Consider the following 20,463-nt stretch of genomic DNA (forward strand, 5'->3'; position numbering starts at 1 on the left):
AGAAGTTTTACAGTAGAATCATATATTATGCAAATTACCAGAGTGAAACTGAGAGTATCATTCATTCTGGAATGAGCCACAAATATATAATTATTTTGTAATATACTTTTCGTTATTATTATTATTTCGTTTTTTAATGTGATTCGAGATTTTCACAAGCAAAAGTATTTTTGGGGTATTATTCTTTCTTCTTTAGGCAACGTTACAGTATCTGCCAGGGCAGGCGTGTATGTTTATATGTTAGTAATTATATTCTATTTCTATAGCATATGTAGAAGCAGAAGTCGGGGACGTCCGAGAAAGACATGGCACAATCAAGTGAATCAGATACTTGAGTCGGGCCATGTCAAGAGTCAGAATAATAGAAGAGTATGTATGAATGTGAATGAGGCAAGGAGAGTGTGCCAAGACCAAGTTGTTTGACGGTCCGACCTCTCTGCCTACCCCTGCAAAAACGGCGTGATGGTTAGTTAGTTATGTCTACATGGTGTCCGGAATTTATTGTTACAAGCAGGAAACTTTTGAATTTCGATCACATATGGAGTCGATTTTTTAGTAAAACTTTTTTTGATTTGAGCTTTTGTTTTTTTATTAAGTTTAAAAAATAAGCAATAAAACCAATGTGCTCGCATCGAAAAAAAAAGGAAGTTTTTTTGGATTCACTTGATGTAGATTCACTAGTTTTCCGCTTGTACCACAATCCAGACTAAATATAAATGGATATATTTTTCTCTCAGTTTGGAAGTTCAATTTGGGGTTAACAGTTTTATAAAAGACATTATTTGGCAATTTTGAAATTTTATTGAAAATAATAATATTCATTATTTGATCCATATCTTGATGTACATGATTCATGAGATCTTCTTATCTCAAAATACGATTGATAAAAGCAAAGTAAACTACTAATTAGTTTCCGACTTACTACGCCATGTCTTCATTTGTCATATATTTTCTCACAAATGCAAAGATGTGCATATTTGTACTCCATCATGAGCTATGAAGCACATGAAGTAATAACTAGGAAAACTAAAATCATAATAATTATCTGAGCGGCCAGAAAGAATGGAAGAATGGAAGAACTTATAAAATGTAAACTAGATCATAACTTTTAACTAATAAATGTAAATGAAAATATTTATTGAATGGATAAATGTTCAAGATGATAATAAAAACAATAGATTTAAGCATAGTTTGTTTGTTTTATTTAAATCTCTTATCAATGGCCCAACAACGGATAATACTACAAAGTAAAAGGTTGAGTTAGAAATATATAAATTAACGATACAGGATTAACATAATCACTAACTAAACATATAATGTGATGTCCTTCCTCTGTTTATATAAACGGATATCTCACAATCACATATCTGAGTACAAGCAACCCTCTGTGCTCTGCGTGAGAATATAGACACAACTTTACTGTTGTTGAATTTTAAGGGCAATTTACTTCGCATACATCAAAAACCGACTCAAGGAAGGAATTGCGTACAGTCGATTAATAATTTGTACATTAATTATGATCATAATATAACAATTATAGTCCAAATTATAAAATATTTATTGTGAATGTTTAAAGTAAAATAATCTACCATTAACAAAGTAACATTATATTATATATTTACATTAATAATAATATATCCAGGGGGTATTTGAATATAAATGTTTTGTTTTTTTTTTGGAATTACCTAGAAATCAAATAATGATAGCTTAAAGAGGGTTGCCCGAATAACTTAGACTGTCATTTACAATAAATCATTTATTCCTCATTATAAAACAATTTTATTATTGTTACAAAACGTTTCATCCGGACAATTTTTTTGTTAAATTAAAATCTTACGGTAGTATTTTTCCACGGAACGCCAAAAGTGCCAGATTCATTACGTCCGAGTCTCCAGGCCCCGTAATGAGTCTGTGCTTTTGAGCTCGACTTAAACCCAAAATAACAACATTGCTTGTTCGCCTCAGAGTGTTTGGCCGCCAGATTGGTAATATTTCCATATTTCTGGCAGGCAAGCAGTCGAGACTTGTCTCACATAATGAATGGGAGTCGGGCATTGTATATATATATATATATATATGTATATATCAGGAGATGACCAATCCTAGTGAAGTAAGTTCACTAAATTAAATGGAAGTATAAAAGTTCCAGGGACTCTGCCAGAAAACCCTTTGTCTCGCCGCTAGCTCACACCCAAACATATTATGTACATGAACTAATTACACTCATTTTGAATCCATAGCTCTTTTGTATAACTAATTTACAAACACCAATATAATTAACCTCATTAACAACTGAATTAGTTACTAAAAAAACAATGAACGTCACAAAACCAGTAGGTACATTAATTTAAAGAAGAATTCATCGTTGTGATTTTTTATATATTTACTTACTCCATCATTCCACAATCTTGGATTGATTTAAAAGACTGATGGCATGGTTTAAGGCCGATGGAATAGTTCTGGAGACGGTATACGGTGGTGACAGGGTTTTCTGTGTCTGGTGGGAGATTCCCCGTGAACACATTGAATCAAATACAATATCTAAACCTTAGAGTAAACTGTGTTTTGTTTGTAAGCCAATACAAATCCACGCAGGTAGTAACTAACGTAATGGAACCACAGTACCTACAAAAAATGTGTGTAAAAATAAATGAACAGGTTCACGCTTCTTTAAAATTACTTTACAATTTACACTAACAAAAAATTGTCATAGTGTCCATCGATTTTGTCAGGAGTCACAATACAATGTCTACCAACACTCCCGAACACTTGGCGGCGATTCACACGGAGGCTCCGTTTATCTCTTAATGTATCTTTTGTACATGAAATCAAACGTCTTAATTACAAACGGCTTAATGGTTTCACTGCGGCGGAGGATTTGAGGGAGTCTGTTGTTGGTTTCCGGGTTTGGTGATAACGAGCGTCTGCTTTCCGCCCGGACCGGGTTTCCCCAGCTGGAGCATGTTGGAGGGGATGATGATCTTGTTTCCACCCATCTGGTTGGCGGAAACGAACTTCATCATGTGGGCCCCCGACGGCAGGCCCTGGGTGCTCTGACCTTGTATCGTGGTGGTAACGGGCATTCTGTTCTGCACGATGGCCATCTTAGGTACCGTTACGGTGATGTACTGCGGCTGGCCTGTGGATTGTCCTCCCACGTTGGGAGACTTCTTTATAATGACGGGCACCGGCCTGAGCATCGTGTTGCTCGTGCCGACTAAGGATTTGGGAATAACCTTCCCGCCTACTTGGGAGGTCTGAACTTGGTGCATTTGGCCACCTTCCATCGTTATCGTTTGCGCTCCCTTGTTGGGTGTGGTAACAATCTTATAGACTGGAGTTTTCATCTGAATGTTACCGGTTTGAGCGAGGTTCGCTGTTCCGGCTATTTGGATTCCTCCCGCGCTGCCCGCCATCACCGGTAAGACGTTCTGGTTGAGTTTGAAGGGGAGGCCTCCCGCTGTGAGTTTGCCTTGCAGGTTTATTACGCTGGTTGTGACGGGCATTCCGCCCGCATTCTTCACGAGAACATTAGAAGTGCCAATCTTCATAGGAACCGTGTTTGTAGCTATCTTCACTTGGGCATTGTGAGATTGTCCAGAGAGGGAGGTTATTTTGGCAGTTACAGGAGAAGAAACGGTGGTGACTTTTTGAATGTTAGGACTGTTGAGTTTTAGTGGAACGCCAGTAGCTAGCTTGACCGGCATGTTCCCGGTTCCCAGTTTAATGGGAACTGTTCCCGCTGCTCCTGCTTTAACTTGCACGTATCGGGGTCCCGAAGTAATGCCTAAAGAGCCATCAGAGCTGATCAGGAGTTGTGCGCCTCTGTTGACAATAGGGCCCACGGCAGACACACGAGTGAGGGGCGCCACTGTGGCCATTTTGACGGGCTGCGGGGGTGGGGTGACGGGAGTGGGGACGGGGGCAGCGACGGGGACTGGCTGGGGAGAGAGGACCGGGAGGGGCAGGGGAGCAGGTGCAACGGGTGCTGGGGGAGGGGGCCGCTGAGGAAGGGGACCGCAGCGCTGAATCTGCAGTAGGAAAGTTGTGACGGTGGACTGCTGGGGCCAGGACAGCTCCAGGGAGTGGGTTCCAGCGCGCACAAGTTGGACGCGCCCGGCCGGGGGAGGCGGGCTCACCTCCAGGTACCAGAGGTCCTTGCAGCAGATCTGATTGTTCCAGGTCTTGCGATATCCATCTCGCCCGGACCAGATGTAGAGTCTGGTCTGGATGGCTACAGCGCTGTGCCCCGCTCGGGCCCGCGGGACACAATCTTCGTACTTGTCCATGGAGATGCCGTCCCAGCGCAGTGTATCCAGGTTGAGGGACGCCAGGGTGTTGGTGCACTTCCATTCCTTTTCGTGGGCTGATATCTTGCTCTCATCTGCCACTAGGGGTACCCAGCCTCCGTACACATACATGTAGTTTCCAATGACGGTGGCAGTGTGCAGGGAGCGAGGAAGAGGAGTGGGTCCTCCTAACGAAGGCCGGGACCAGCTGGAGCTCTCGGTATCTAGGATCCACAGGTCTCCCAGACGGAAGCCACTCATTCCGCCGTAGATGATGAGAGAAGACTTGCCCTTGGTTTTGTCTGTGTAGGAAACTCCGCTGTGAGATTCTCTTGGAGGAGGTGCTTCGCCGTTTGTTATTGGCACGTTCCAGGCGGTGGTGGAAGAGTTGGGAAAGAGTTCCAGTGTGTACAAATCATTCAGATATCTCGGTATGTTATTCTTAGGGTCATCGCTCTCGTTTGCCAGTCCTCCGAACAGATACACTTTTCCGTTGAGCAGCGTGAAACTGTGCCCCAGGCGCGGACAAGGCGGCGGATCTTGCTTAGGCGGCCGCGGCTTCAGACGCTTCCATTCCCAGCGGGATGCTTGTAGCTCGTACAGGTCGTTGGAATATTTTCCGTACTCCACCATACCACCGAATACGAGTAGACGTGTTCCGTCCACGACGAAACCATAAGCGGCGCATCCTGGAGGAATTTCTCCTTTTGTGACAGGGACAAACCATTGGTTCGTTGTCGTATTAAAGACGTGCAATTCGTGAACGATACCTTCATTCCCGCCGCCGAAAACTATCATAAGATCCTTGATAGCGACTGCCCGGTGTCCATGGCGAGGTCTAGGTTGCGGACCTGTCGGATTATTCACTTTTTTCCACTTAAGAACAGCGATATCCTTCATCATTTTTATACATTTGTCACAGCGCTTTCTACCGAGCGTATTCCATAGATAATCATAGAAACTGTAAATACGAAGCTACAGCAACATTACGCGTTCCGTTGCAAGCGTTTATGTAAAATATCTGTGGTTTTGCATAAGAAATCTTGCAACTGATTGAAAAGGCGATTGTTTATACTGCAAAAAAGCTTGTAATGGTTCTCAAGATTTACGTTGAATCTCACAGGCTGAGTGGAAACTGAAATTTTACTAATTATAAAATGTCAATTTTAAATTTATATCAATTTAGGTAGGTACGTTAATATTTCGACGGAAGTTGAATTAATTAAACAAGTAAAAGTATAACTATTTTTATTTTATCGTTTAATTTGTGTTATATTTTGTGGAAATAAATATCAATTTCCTATTTATATGTTTTATGTTGATTCTGTAATGTTGCCGCAAGCCAGCATCAAACCAGTGCAAACATTGATAAAAGATCGACCTTTTATTATTTTAAATGCTCTTTGTTTCTCCGGTATACAATTTCATTAATCTATCTATCTAAATGATAACATAAAAATTTTAATCTTCGTTTGTTCAAAATCTCCGAAAGTTATTTAACGATTGTTTCGAAATTTTGACATAACGTTGCACTTGAATACGCGTGTGTTTTTAGATACCTGTAATAAATACATTCATTGCTTAGTTTAGGTAAATTCACAGATATACCTGTAAATTATACATGCTTATATTTATTTTGTTCGACTTTATTTTGTGAATGTTCAATGTTTACAGCTGAACACCTTACATGGGTGGGTTTAAAAACCTACCCTGTATAATTCGGAATTTTTTTTGTTAATTATCTTCGATTTTTCAAGAATATACTAGTTGTTAACTTTTTTTATTTCTATGCTTACGTTAAAATAAACGTGCTATAGGGCGTAGGGTGTAGGGCGTTGCCAGCTTCCAACCTGGGGGGAGGGAGGCAGCCTATTTTTTTTATTTATATAGCATAGAGGGAAGGAACAAAGAAGTTATCAGAATACTGAGTTTAGGGTCCCCTTTGAATGCCGTAAATCTACCAGAAAATAACAAATCACATTTTTTCTATAATTTTATTGAAGGGGTTCGTGTGAGACAGTGCTATGCCAAGTTATCGTGATTTGGAGAAATATGAGCATTTAAAATATTTAAATAATTGTAAATACTGTTGCCATTTTAAATTGCATGTTACACAATTTACGTAGGTACAAATATACAGGGTCTATCGGCAAGTACCCGACAAACTTTAACCAGCTATTCCTCAGCACATTTGGAGTAAAAAATGTTATGGGCGCTTTGCTGTCCGGTAACATTTTTTTTCCATTAAAAACAAAAAATAAAAATCCACACTCCGTCACTGTCATTTGCCTTGTTTCTCGCGTTCAACAGCTGTTATTAGCAAGTGCGTCAAAAAGTCTCCTCGCTCTTTCGTACACACTAAATAATAATAGTTAAAAATGAGACGAATGGTGCTGTGCCATTTCGTTGTGATTGTAAAAGCGCGCCAACGTAGGTACGTAGTACATTATTCAACGAAACTCGAACAAAATATTGCCAGACGGGTTTTCAAACTTAGACAAAGGATAAAACATTGGTGACATGTGGTGAAAATATGAATAATAATTTTTTTATTAAAAAAAATGTTACCGGACAGCAAAGTGCACATAACATTTTTTACTCCAAATGTGCTAAGGAATAGCTGGTTAAAGTTTGTCGGGTACGTGCCGATACATCCTGTATATTTTTAGGTCAAATATGTTTATTTTCTTAAATGTATATATTACCTTCATTGAAATAAACATTGCGAATTAACATGAATTATTAATTAACGCACATTAGTCCCAATTCCTCAATAACCTCGGGGCCTGTGGAACTATGGCATCCCCAAATGGAGTATTCAACTCGACACTTGAAAGCATATTGACAAGTGTGAACCTACTTTGAACAAAGTTCATAAAGTTTTTTTGTTAGAAATCTTGTCGTTCAATAGAAGTTAATCAACTAAAATTGAAAGGTCTGAACCCGGTATATGTGTTTTAGTTGGTCAACATTTTTTTGGATTTCTAACTAAAAATATGATCAACTTTGTTGAATAAGGTTCACACTTGTCAATTTGCTTTCAAGGGTTGAGAAGATCAACTAAAGTCTAAACCGCTAGAAGGGAGCATAAAATGAATTGCGTCTACCACAAAGACACGGGAAGCGCCGCATGTGTATTTTTTCTATAGAATATATGGGGTAGGTACAGAGCAAGGTAAGTGATTACTGTAATCAATAATATTCGGATCATTTTTATTTTTGTATAGGGCCGTTTTTACAAAAAAATAATCTCAGGTATTATCAGCGCATAGGACCAGCCCTGGGTAGGTATGTGGCCTGGGTGAAGTGAGTGGAATATTAATTATAACATTCACAAACACACGGCGAAAACGACGAGGACGAACAATTTTTTAGGTCTATTTATTATGTTTATTTATCGGATTAAATAAAAAAATAATATATTTGTAGTTTTGGCGCTGGTTATAATCGTATTTTTTTGCTCAACAATGTCTCCCGACGCCCATGGTGATTGTGTTTTAACTTTTTTTTATCAAAAAGCCTGCCGTTCCATTGGGTCGGTAAGGGAAAGGAAACGGTAAGGAATCGAAACAAACCGAAGACCGTGGGCAGAAAAGTCTCACAATGGCTGCGCTGCAAACCGTAAACTTTTTTCTGCACATGGTCTACAGCACTGGGTTCCTTACCGGACCTCGACACGAGCGTCACCCATAAATCAACATAAACCGAGAATCCGAGAGCAGAAAATTTAAGTTCGCTAAAGTAAGGTAAGGTAACTGTTTGCACTTTGCAGCGCAGGCATTGTGGTACTTTTCTGCGCTGGATCTTATGGTTTGTGTCGATTCCTTGCTCTTACGCATCCTTAAAGCGCTCGGTTTATGTAGATTCCTTTCCGACCCGTGGGACGACGGCCTAAGACGAACAACGGTAACAAGTCAATAATATAAACCGTGCTTTAGATTTTTAACACAATCCATTCGAACCTAGCATTAGATATGGAACGCAAACCATTGGCGCCAACTCAAAAGTAGCAAAATCCCAAACAAAATCTGACAAGTGAACTCACGTGAAGTTGGCAATTCTAGAACCGTAGGTTATGTTTTTCTAAAGTGGTAGTTTTTACGATTGGTGTTGTGTACAAATTTTGTAGCGATCGTTTTTAAAACTGTCGCTTTAATTCGGTGAAATAATGCTATGAAAATGTTTTATAGTGTCCAATTAATGAGTGGTGTGATTTTCAAGTGCAAATAATAAAGGTAAATTGCTTAACGAGATGTTTGAAAATTGTGTTTTCGTACAAAAGATCGCCATTTTTGTGATCGCCGTTCTTTGAGATAATAATTTAAAATAATTACTCTGGGAAATGTTTTACCGTTGTTCTGTACGGTCATTTATTTACGTTGTATGTTTGACAGTTTTTGTGTATTGTTTCCACAATATGTGTGTTATTTTGAGCTGAGAGAACCGCGCATACGAAAACGTATACCTAATTATTTTAGCTTTTCTGTGCTCACGAAATTAACGAAGCTGGAATATTCATCGGCCTAATTAAAGAAAATCGCGCTGATATCTGTTTGACAGTAAAATTAAATGTTTTTTGGAGATATATCGATAATACTTAAATGCCAAAAAGGATATTAACTTCCTCGCTATTAAATAAGAGCCTATTTCTTAATTACCCGTCTTTTCACTAAATTTATTTGTGTTACTATATTTTAATTAAAATGTATGTGTCATATTGAATTATTAATATTTAACTATTTTTAACGTCTTGCTCCTTCCAAATATAGTGAAATATATTTCGTATAACATTGCTCTACTTTTATAAAAACCCTTTTAATTGGTTTGATGAGTTTACCATAAAAATAGATCATTATAATTTTGTATTTGTTTTTGAATAAAATACCTCCACAATTCCTTCTGTAAGTCTCTCCATTATTTTATAAAAATAATAAGAAGATTTGTATAACGCCGTTTTTGTGCGAAATCACCTCAAGGGCGCTGTACAAATTTATATAAATAAAAATATCAATGTTCGTTTGTTCAAGAATTTAAATCTCTGAAAGTTTTTCACCAATTGCTTTGTAATTTTGACACAACGTTGCATTTGAATACGCATGAGTTTTTATATACCTATATTTTATTTTATTTAGGAAGCAAACAGTCATTTATATATTTAGCATAAACAGCAATTATTTACATGTTCTATTATAGAGATGTGACCTGCGACAGGTAAGAACATGCTTTTTTTTAAAACAGGACGTAAAAGCAACAAGTGCTATTGTTTCTCTATCTGCGCAGACAGACTGAACCATAGCATAGCGTGGCTGGGTACGGCTAGTATATAATAAATTTCTACAATGTTCATGTTATTACTAACTAATTGGTAATTATTTCCCTAACTGCCGCACTTTTAGGCACATATTATGGAAATTACACTTTTGTTTTAACAATTACTACAAGAAACAACTAAATACATGCACAGAATAGGTTATTAGGCTCTTAGTTTGGGTTAATTATGTAATGTATGCGTTTTTAAGAGGAGAAAAAATATGTTTTTCATACATTTTTCAAAGCGGACAAAATCGTATCTCAAATTATTCTATCAAGGATCATATTAGAATGCTCGCATGTTCCCCGGAGACCCATCGGCAATGCACTGGTTAACACAAGTATCACTCAATACAAAAAAGTCCAAAATGGCGGCAAAGGTAAATTTTGAACTTGAATAATAATGGAATTATATTGCATCTTTTACTATCTGTCCCTACGTAAATCTATATTTCTTGTAGTAATTAAGTTGAAACGAAGTGCAATTTACATAATGTCTGCCTACTAAGAGTGTGGCGTTTAGGGAAATATTTACCCTTTATTTGTTTGCTTTTACGTTATATAGAGTCTCCTTTGAATTATATAGAGTTTACATTCCTTCCAAAATCAGTGTAAAATATTGTTCCTGTGTGGGAATTAGGAAGGAAAGTGTGGCGGCTGTCGATGTCTCCCGAATCCTTCCGATCGCGAATGGACTTAACGAACACAATACACGGCACCACAGCCCGGAGCACTTAAGTTAGCGGCACGCCAACTTCAAGTGCTTGAGTTTTTCAACTTAAAAAAGCCAATATACATTATTATGGGAAAACGTTATTTACCGTTGAAGGTTATATCATCGCTTTTTCTGTCTTTTCTAGAACGATTTGTGCAGTATCTAAGCATACATGTAGGCATTATGCAGTAAACGTCAGAGACACGTACCGGGCGTGTTATTTCTATGATGTCAATTGGCTCAACATTGTTGCCCATATTACGAACGCTGATATTTTCCTGTTTCATGAAATAACTTTTATTTTGTTTATAATTTTTTCAGATGACGGTGTGACGATTCTTTTAGTAAAGATGAAACAGTTGACAGTTTTGATATTCAATGGTTTTTCACGAAAATGGATACAAAACTTGACATTGCAAATTTGACCCATTCAAATAAAATACGACCCTAAGGAAATAGGTGAGTTGAATACTTTTATATAACACTTTGAATCTTGCATTTTTTTCTTTATAAAGAAAGAAAAATTCCCAGGTTACGAATAACCTGATAATATTTGAAAATCTCCTTAAAAGAAAATGTTCCTTATGTCACAAGTAGCCTACCGATACACTACTCTTTAAAGCTGGTTTCCGTACACAGCGCTACTTGAATTATACTGAACTTGATCATTTTTAATGTATTATAATTAACATGATTATCTAGGGACGAAGACAATCGTATTGTATCATCAACGATCTAAAAGAAGATTCTGGGTTCACCTATACAACGAAATTAATGTTAATTGTATGGCTTTCATCACCGCCAAGGAACTACATGAGAATGATGTCAAATGGACTTTTTCTTTCAACGCCTTCTCCGCTAAATCCTTTCCAACATTCTGGAAAATTATAGTTGTAAGAACATGAATATATTCCTATCTTTAGAGAAAATTTGGCATTCAAATCATGTTCGGACGTCGTTTCTGTCGGGTATTAGATGCGAATTCAACTCGCGTAGCCTGCTACGGCATCTTTCATATTATTATTGTATTTTCTTAATACGGCTGTATCGCATATGAGATTTTGAAGACTTGCCATATACGCAACTGTTGCAAATATGTTCTGTGCAGTTTTAAATTTCCTTGCTTCTTGTTGATTTCTGTTAACCTGGTGGACTTCAACGTATCAATAATGAGATTTTGACCATATACTGATTAGAATAAATTGATTAAATAATATAATTAAATCATATTGTTATATTTACACTGTATAAGCTTATTGTAATCTTTTATTCTGTGTATTTTATAGGTACTTATACTGTAAATAAATAAATAACATGACGGGCTTCGTGGTTGAGTGGTTACGATCTTCGGCTACGAATCCGGAGGACGCGAGTTCCAATCCCGGTATGTGCAAGTAAATTGTTAAATTTAATTAATATTTATTAATTAAAAATAATATGTAGTATATTTGCTGCACGTTCCAGAGTGGGAGATACTTTCAGTATCGCCCTCATTCGGAATCGAAACGTTTCTTGAAATGGCTTTAGTGACCAGATCTGAATAGCCAGGTACTTCTCTAACCTTTTCTTTTTCATCTTCTTCCCCTCTTCACTACCTTCAGCCTCACAATATATCCCAATTGGTGATGCCATAGTCTCACTGGCTCCAAACGTTTTGATAGTGGTTGGGACTCTTGTGCGGGTCTCACGTAAACAAATAAAATAATAATAATATGTAATGTTCAATTATAATCAGGGAGCTACATCACAGGGTGGAATTTGACTTCCCCCAATAATGCTCTTCACTAGATGTGGTCTTTGGCCATTCGCCTCCTGTCCTCAGTTCTTCCTGTCCTGCTCCAATTCTCTTCAATGCACTTGTGGGACTACTTTATTTCCTCCCACATGTGGCAATACTAACGCGAATTAATCCGCCGCTAGATGCAAGCGAGCACGAGAAGAGAAATCTCCATTCCTGTTTCAACCTTCGATCCTACCGCCACTCTCTCTACTCTTTTTGCCACCGTCTCCGCGTTCTGTAAAATTGTAATATTCGTCCTCATGAATAAATTTAATTAATTGTGCAGACACTCATTTCAATCTCCCATCTCCTGAACACAATTTACGGTTCGGGCAGCCACCGTAAATTACAAATAAGCATAGCTCTCATACACACATACTCTCCCTGCCACACACTCTATCCACCTCTTCCTCGGTCTGCCTCTTTGTTACTTCCACTGTATCCCATATAAATGCAAGAGTCCTGACTGCCCGAAGTCAGTGGGAATATGTCATCCCCAATAGAGTAATGCTGTGAGGTTAAAGTGAGCGGAGAGGGGAAGGAGATGGAAAAACGAAATGTTTAAAAACTTTAAAACATAAATATTTCCCGCTGTGCCAATTCCATGGTGGCTTACACCCTTCCAAATCGGTCAGGTCAACTCCAACAGCCCGTTATATCTATCAAAAGAACTCCGTTTCTCTTTCCCAAACAAGAAAGCCATCCAATTGTATTGGAATTCCAACAGCCATCAGGTAGTTGTGTTGTGGGCCTAGCATACTTCCATCTGAATGTACAGTTTACAAATAAATACTATATTTTTTAACACAAAAGAATGATTTTTTTTTTTTCGCTTAACCCAAGCATCAATCGTCGAGGTACAAAACTAGATCGAGACAATATATAAAATAAAATAAACAAACGTACAAAATGAGTTACCATCTTTATCGCAAGAGATAAAGCCTCAACTGAAGAGGTGATTACGGGATAACGGGGAATTTTGTGGGTTTATGGGAAATATACCCAATATTGGCAGTGGCAGTTCCCACAGGGGACGGAGGGGACCTACCCGTCCAGATATTCCCAAAACCTACTAAAAGAAGAAAACATTCTATGCTTTTCTTACACCGAAATGAATGAATTCTATAAACATAAAAGCAATTAACATTTGCAGAATATAAAATAACAATTTATTCCGAATCATTATCAAGCGACAGGCGTCCACTCCGTGCCACGTCTTGAAGTTAACTAGAAATAGAAGCACCTAGGACTAGCGACTAGCCACGCGAAAAATCAAAATCCTTTGATGCATTTCTCAGTGCGCAGAACCTTGCGCACAAGTTGGGGACAAACCTAGATGTCCCTTCAGACATTTGGGCACATTCTTTAGTCTCTTTCTCGATCGTAAAGTAACCCTCGAAACCGCGCATATGCACTTGTATGTGAATTTAAGGCATTTCTTGTCCATGAACATTTTAGTTTGAAAAATTTTTGTATTATATTCTAGTGAGAATTTAGTACACTATGTGTAAAAAATGCCTGTCCCCGCCATCGAAGAAGTGCTCGAGCCGCCACTGGCTATTGGACGCATTTAATTGGTTAATAGACATATTTAATCGATTCATTAAATGTGTCCAATAGCCAAATATTAGGTATATTTCCCATAAACTTGTAGGTAACGGTGGGTAGAGACAAATGAAAGATGTTATGATGAATCATTATGTCTTTATAGCGCGCTCTACACTCGCGGCGCGAACGGCCGCGAAGGCCGCGAAACACGAGTGTGGATCTTGTTCACGCCTTCGCAATCTTCGCATTCGCGTTTCGCGCCATTCCCCGATTTTTGTCGGTTTTTTGGCCCGCGACAAAGGGTTTGCGGTTAAAGTCGCGAACAAGACTGAAACTTTGCGAGTGTGGATGGACACAGTTCACGCGCGGATCGCGGCGTATATTCACGGCGTGAATTCACGGCGCGACTTCGCGCGCGAGTGTAGAGCCAGCTTATTATGTAGACAGTGTAGTTGTTGTACATATCACAATGGGATGCATAACACTTAGGTCACATCATTGTGCTGTAGTCGGTCCTCATCGATGTGGGGGCAGAGACTAGACTGAAGGTCATGTTAATAGCTGGTGGCGAAGACCACAGCTCTTTCTGGTCCCCCTGTGCGATGTGGTACGGTCCTCGACACCTTGCGGATGGAGGCTGGATGAAAGGCCGGAGATGCAAGTGAATCTCGACTGTGGGCGCAGTGAGTTGCAAACTGAACTGTGAACACAGCGCGCTTTATATAGGCGCGGCGCTTTATACGGCCGCCCGAATGATTCTAGAAGTCGAAGTTAGACTGGCACGCGTTCGTCACAAGTCTAGAAGCTTCCAGGTGCAATACACACTGCGCGTACTAGAAGTCTCAAAGGTTCTAGGTTGCGCTGCGAATGACTCGTATTATTACGGTAGAGCTTCGCTACAAACTCTATTCAAACTGGCTTCAAATTATTGGACACATTTAATTGTTATTATATTTTTAATTAATATGTCAAACTGCAAAGTGACTGCTTCTTACCAAAAAATTAATGTTAAAACTTTTGTTTCATTTACATGAAAACATTATGTTAATTTGCTTGTTTATTTTTTATGCATATTTTTCTGAGAATTTTATAATCATCTTCACGACATTGTTATTGAGTAGCGTGTCAATATTTTTTGCCCACAGGAAGTCCACGTGATTGAACATTTCATATGAAACAGGCTCGTCATAAACTACCGGACTGGTTTTTCTAAGGGTGCGTATTAATCTGTTGACCACCTGAAAGCAAAGCAATTCATTTGATGAAATATTAATTAGTAATCTTTATTTATAAATGGCAAAGTCAAAAAAAGAAGTCGAGGAAATCTATTTAATTTTATGTTGTTTTTAATAACGCATAAAAGTCCGAACTCTCCGGAGACTGTGGGACTATGGCATCCTCAATTTGCGAATGTGGGGAGGGGAAGGAGATGAGAAGAAGGAAGGTTGATAATCTTAATAGATAAAAAATTCAGCCTGCGTATGTTTGCGCTCGCAAAACTCAAAAAGTAATCGACTGTTATTGCTCAATATTTTTTCTCATTAGTGCCAGGAGTGTGTAGAGATTGGTTTGAATGGTAGCAGAAGTCGGGGACACCCGAGGAATTAAGAGTCGAATTAAGGTCCAAGTACGGTGAAACAATCAGCCAATGATGAAATAATAACAGAACCTTCACAGAACTTGAATTTTGGTCATTGAAATTTGATCAATTATTGTTCAAATTCTTTGAAACAACCCAACGTCAGAAAAGAAAATTAAACTATAGTTAATTAATCTTTCAAATAATTTTCAGTGTGGTATGCTTGGCCTTTCCCGTTGTCCCGTCTCCCGTTTTCAGAAAGCGGGCCACTCACAACCTTAAATTGAAAGCAAAAGATTATCTCTGTTAGTTGTTGTCATAGAGAAATGATTTATAGATATCTATACAGATTTGAAAGAGAACCGATATTGTCGATTAGGAAAGACGTTAGACCTTTCTACTCTTAGGTCTCAGGTAGCCAATGGAATTTGCATATCTGTTTATAAAAGACTTTGGTATTTTTGTAAATGTTGGATCAATTTCACTCGGAAGTTTGATAAAATTGACTTTAATTTGGGTACACAATACTTCCACCGTTTTATCTCTTTATGGTAGATCCAATGTCGAGAGAAGGACCAGGTGATTTTAGGGAAGGGGGGAGTTAAAATCAAATTCAGAGTATTCATCCTCCCCCCACCCGCATCTCTGCTAACTGTAGAGGTTTCAAGGGGGATATGTGGCACTACAAACAAAATCAAACATCACTTCTTATGCCGTCTCTAGACGTTCAGTTATTCTTGTCCGGTGTGCCTGAACTGGTCACCTGCGCAGTCTCACCGGACCGTGTGGATGAAATAAAAGCAGTTATCTGAACTTGTGCAGGTGTAACTGTGCAGTTACACCGGAGCGTGTGGTGGCCCCCGACACGCAGTTTATGTGAAAATTTAAGATCTTCCAGTTGCAAGAAATCTTAAATTTGCAGTTAATCTTTCATGTGGTGAAATGGCATTTCTCATAAATGTTAATTAAGGTAGCTTTAAATATGTACTTTCATTAATTCTCAAATAATTATGCCAATCTTTTGGTTCACTTAAAAAGTTTACGTCTGAATTTCGTCCATTTTTAGCTATCATTGTTTAGACCACTTACTACGTTTTAAGTTTAGTTGCCAATATTAACCTGAACACCTCGTTCTCGACTGAGCGGATTTCAGGTTCGCGTTCCTGCGCAGGTCACCTGTACAGGTATGCAGGATGGGTTTGCCTAAGTCTGTATGTCTGGATCCAGCATTATATTCACCTATTACAAGCAGTTACTGAATAACTGTTTTGTTACTTATCACAAGCAGTTCCATCCCTTACAATAATAAAATATTTACGTTTGTCATTTTATTTGTGCAATTCTATTTCATACCTCAGGACTGGCAAGGTAGTCATTCTTGCCCCAGAAAATGGCTGCCGGCGCCTTAAATGCAGTGAGGTTGTACTTAGGGGGTGTCGATTGTTTATATTTTATCATATTTTCAGCCGTTCCGTAGTTGTACTCTTGAAAGATGTCTGTAAACCAATAATATTTTTATAACTCTGAAAAAAGAAACAAGTTTTTTTTTACTATTTGGTATCAGAAAATGTTGAAAGCAGGGAAACTCTTGTATTTCTCTAAAGCCCTCTTTGGGAATGTATTCTCTTGTGTGTCTTCACGCTTGCGTGTGGAGGAATATCATTAGACTTATCGTACAGTCTAAAAAAACACTTTTTTAATGAAATTCGATAAAGAAGCGATTTCCGCATATGTCTGTATACTGAGTTCATAATACTCCCACTAGATATCGCGCACAGCGGCAAATAAGCAATATCAGATAACCAACATTGGCTATATTTTGAATGAAATACTGCCTATCCCCAAATATTACGGCCACAAAATAGTTTTGACGTGCCATGGATAGTTGATTTTCCTCAAAGTCTCCTGCACAATTAGATTATTGGTGTTTGGGTGGTATTGTTTATTCGTCAACGTTGTGTTTTAATAATGTACCGTTTTACTTTAAACTAGCTGACGTGTACCAGGCATTGTTCGACATTTCTCTGCATTCAATATATATAATATCCATGTATAATGTATATAAACCTTCCGGAAGAAATTCTCTAAATAATAGTGAAAACCAAACTCTGTCGCATAGTTTAGAAGAACTAATCGCACAAACAGGCAGAAGCGGATAGTAACATTGTTTTATACTATTTAGAGATGATAAGTGACTTATAAAATACCCCTTTTAAATAGATTTTTATACATTATGGTGTTTTATACATCAGCATCCCAAAAGATGACATCCGTGAGGGAAATTATTTCCACCAGGACTTACTGTGGAGAGTTTATATGAAAAATAAGATTGATTAAAATTCACCCAGTGTATTTATTTTGATATGTGTGAATATTGATTGTGTACATATAAATATAAAGGGTAAATGTAACGTACGTTAAAATCTACACATTCATAGATGGCGTTAATTGACTTATTTAATGAATTTTAGTGTAAGTAACGCTGTTTGTGCAATATGAATATTTGTCCGTATTCACACTCAATTCTTTTAAGAAAAGCATACAAATACAATACTGGATTGAATCACTGATACAATATTCTATTTGTACGCCTTTCTTGTAAGAATTGAGTTTTTATTAGGACAAAACTGTTCATATTCATATTGCGTATGTAAACAAATTATTTGTCTTAATATTGTAAAGAATAACTTATAAAAAATGTATTTTCATAAAATAATTAAATTAATGCAATTTATGAATACATACATTAAAATGTAAATTACTTTTACCCACAATATACGAGAAAATGGGATTTTTTCAATATACAAGAAGAATATTATGATAGAGTTTCACTGTTGTCGTGATTGATTTTAGAGGTTATATGCTGCGTTACGCCTATGGTATCCCCAAACATACCCCATGTTGTGAGGCTGAAAGTAGTGGGGTTGGAGAAGTACCTGACTATTCAGATCTGGTCACCAAACACGCCCAAAGCAGCATTTCAATTCTGAATGGTGGTCTTACACCAGGGCGATACTGAGAGTATCTTCCACTCTGGAACGTGCCGCATATTTACTATATATTATTTTATATGAGTAAATAGCGAGTCGAGAGCCTTGCCCTTCGACCACGGAGACCTTTAGCCATCGTTTCAGATAACCTTGCAGTGTCCATCATCAGGCCAGATTCACTGTGTATATTCTCCCAACGATTAGTTGTTGAGCCAATTTCTCTTGCTATTTTTTCTCCATTACATTCCCTAAAAGATACCGACTTGGATTGATTGATTTTTAATTCTTTCGTACATACCTGAAGTGCCCATCTGAAGATAATGATCAAACACTTTCAGTGATACAGGTTGAAACTTAGCAATTATCACAGGCTGTATTAACTGTGGACATAAAATAATACACAATAAGTTTACACAAGTGTCAAAGCAGCCTTAATGTGCTCATATTTTCCACCTGTTGGGTTTATGATGGATGCTGTTTTTTATATCAATCCCATTATTTCATTTCGGGAGGCGGGTATCAGAGGCGGTTCCTTGGTACGTGCATTTGTGCATTGCACTGCTTGTCTTCAATCTCCACATAACAAAATACAACGACATCTGTGCCCCAGTGATCGATGTAAGAAATTCGTAATTCCCGTCAGGTCATTATTTGAGCTATCTTCTAGTAAAAACATCCCGCGCAAGAGCAAGCGGTCGTGCTTACCCAGATATGCACAAAACCAACTTTTACCATACTACTAAAACAGCATCGGGTGGTATCGAGACAGCCCGAAGTAGCCGAAACGGTGAAATGAGCGAGACAGATTACACTATTAACGTCAAATTACGTGTTAGAGCAGTGCAGATACATAACCAATCCGTGCATTATCGAAGTGCTTTGACGGCGAGTGAATTTCGCATCACTTTGATCATGCGTAATCCAATGCGTTTGGAATGGATTCGCTTAGAAATACTAATGTTCAATTTTAACGCAACAACATTAACACATTGGAACTCGTTCGCGGTGAAATCAAACGGTTTCGCTATATTTTCAACGATGAATTGAGTGTCCTTTATTTTCAAGATAATTTTGTATTATTTAATCAGTTATTTTACAAATATAACTTAGAAGATAGAATGAATTGCAGTAGGTGTTCCCATTCATTAATTTGCTCCACCTAAATTACAGACTAGGTACATTTTAAAAGTGAAATGCACTGCTGGTAATTACAGTCACGGGCCGCGTCTGGCGGGTATGTGTACCGCCGCCCCGGGAACCATTCATTGGAAGTAAAAGTTAGGACCGAAGAAAGGTTATGACCTGTTCAGACAGCGATTTTAGTTGAACGACAAACATTTAAAAAGATTTCATTCAGACATTTCAGTTTAACTCAAAACAATATTTTTATAAATTTAAAAAAAAAATATTTTACGCCTATTAATGCTTTTACATACATATATAACAATATTTAAGAAATTATATTCGTAAATAGTGCAGGAAATGACTGTTTAAAACACAAACACTGTTGAAATTGATGTACTAAATATATCAACAACATTGGAGTATTTTTTTTTTTAAAAGAAAGACAAACATTCCCGGGTTACGAATAACCTGACAATATTTGAAAATCTCCTACTACCACCACAGAAAGCCGAAAATGTTGCTTGTGTTGTGATGGAGGACTAAGCCAGCCGAGGAATTGAACACGCTACGCCTGGGTGGGACCCAGGCGCAATGTCAACTCGGCCACCGACCGATTTATTTCCTAGCTGTTGAATCCGTCGCATAGGAGTGTGATATTGGGACGTTGATATAGAATTGCTACAATAATATGGTAGTTACTGTCTTGTAACCGACCTGCTTGGAGTATGAAAAGAGATTACATATAATAAATCAGGGGTATCAAACATTGAATTAATGATTTTATACAAACAGGTTGAATCGGAAATGATTCTACGACCAGATAATTTCATTAAATTTAATGAAAAAAGTAGGTTATCGTAATTTAGTTTTTCTCTAGGAATGTCCATTTTAAAATTTACATATCTAAAAAAAATTATTTTGCATTCTTTCAATCTCATGTGAATGAACCTCATAATTTGGGGACCAAACCGTGGAATTGTGTTCTACATGCCTCCTTACTAGTGACATATATAATGTTAATCAAGATGGCGTTAAGTATCGTTAATCTCGTAAGTACATGGATTGAGTAGTTATTTCCAATTTAGTATATTAACATAATATGTATTTAGAGTCGCGGACTTACAAAT

At 37.8% G+C, this 20,463-nt stretch overlaps 3 protein-coding genes across 3 annotated transcripts in view; 1 reads left to right on the plus strand and 2 right to left on the minus strand.

The window, feature by feature from the left end:
* Window positions 1–791: 791 nt before the first annotated feature.
* LOC149413483 (host cell factor 1-like) lies at window positions 792–5,226 on the minus strand. The gene has a single exon (XM_089644756.1). The coding sequence runs from the start codon at window positions 5,190–5,192 to the stop codon at window positions 2,862–2,864; it is 2,331 nt and encodes a 776-aa protein (XP_089500882.1). The 5' UTR covers window positions 5,193–5,226; the 3' UTR covers window positions 792–2,861.
* A 3,111-nt stretch (window positions 5,227–8,337) lies between these two features.
* The window catches only part of LOC149413484 (uncharacterized), a 183,097-nt gene continuing 170,971 nt past the window's right edge, over window positions 8,338–20,463 (plus strand). Inside the window, exons 1-2 of the mRNA XM_089644407.1 lie at window positions 8,338–8,524; window positions 10,636–10,773. The gene's annotated coding sequence lies outside the window, so the exon portion shown is untranslated. The remainder of the gene's footprint in view (window positions 8,525–10,635; window positions 10,774–20,463) is intronic.
* Window positions 14,635–18,535, minus strand: LOC149413485 (gastric triacylglycerol lipase-like). Its single transcript, XM_089644496.1, has 3 exons — window positions 18,510–18,535; window positions 16,575–16,717; window positions 14,635–14,880 (listed from the first exon to the last, which is right to left on the minus strand). The coding sequence occupies exons 1-3, from the start codon at window positions 18,520–18,522 to the stop codon at window positions 14,707–14,709; spliced, it is 330 nt and encodes a 109-aa protein (XP_089500622.1). The 5' UTR covers window positions 18,523–18,535; the 3' UTR covers window positions 14,635–14,706.

This window comes from Hesperophylax consimilis, chromosome 21 (assembly GCF_061612785.1).
Source record: "Hesperophylax consimilis isolate HC1 chromosome 21, BYU_Hcon_1.0, whole genome shotgun sequence".
In the NCBI taxonomy this organism is placed as follows: domain Eukaryota; kingdom Metazoa; phylum Arthropoda; class Insecta; order Trichoptera; family Limnephilidae; genus Hesperophylax; species Hesperophylax consimilis.

Bases quoted from the DNA above. Each gene is read 5' to 3' on its own strand.
- LOC149413483 (XM_089644756.1), bottom strand. From the start codon at position 5,192: ATGATGAAGGATATCGCTGTTCTTAAGTGGAAAAAAGTGAATAATCCG.
- LOC149413485 (XM_089644496.1), bottom strand. The intron at 14,881-16,574 runs GTATGAAATAGA...CTTTGCTTTCAG, and splicing joins ACTACCTTGCCAGTCCTGAG to GTGGTCAACAGATTAATACG.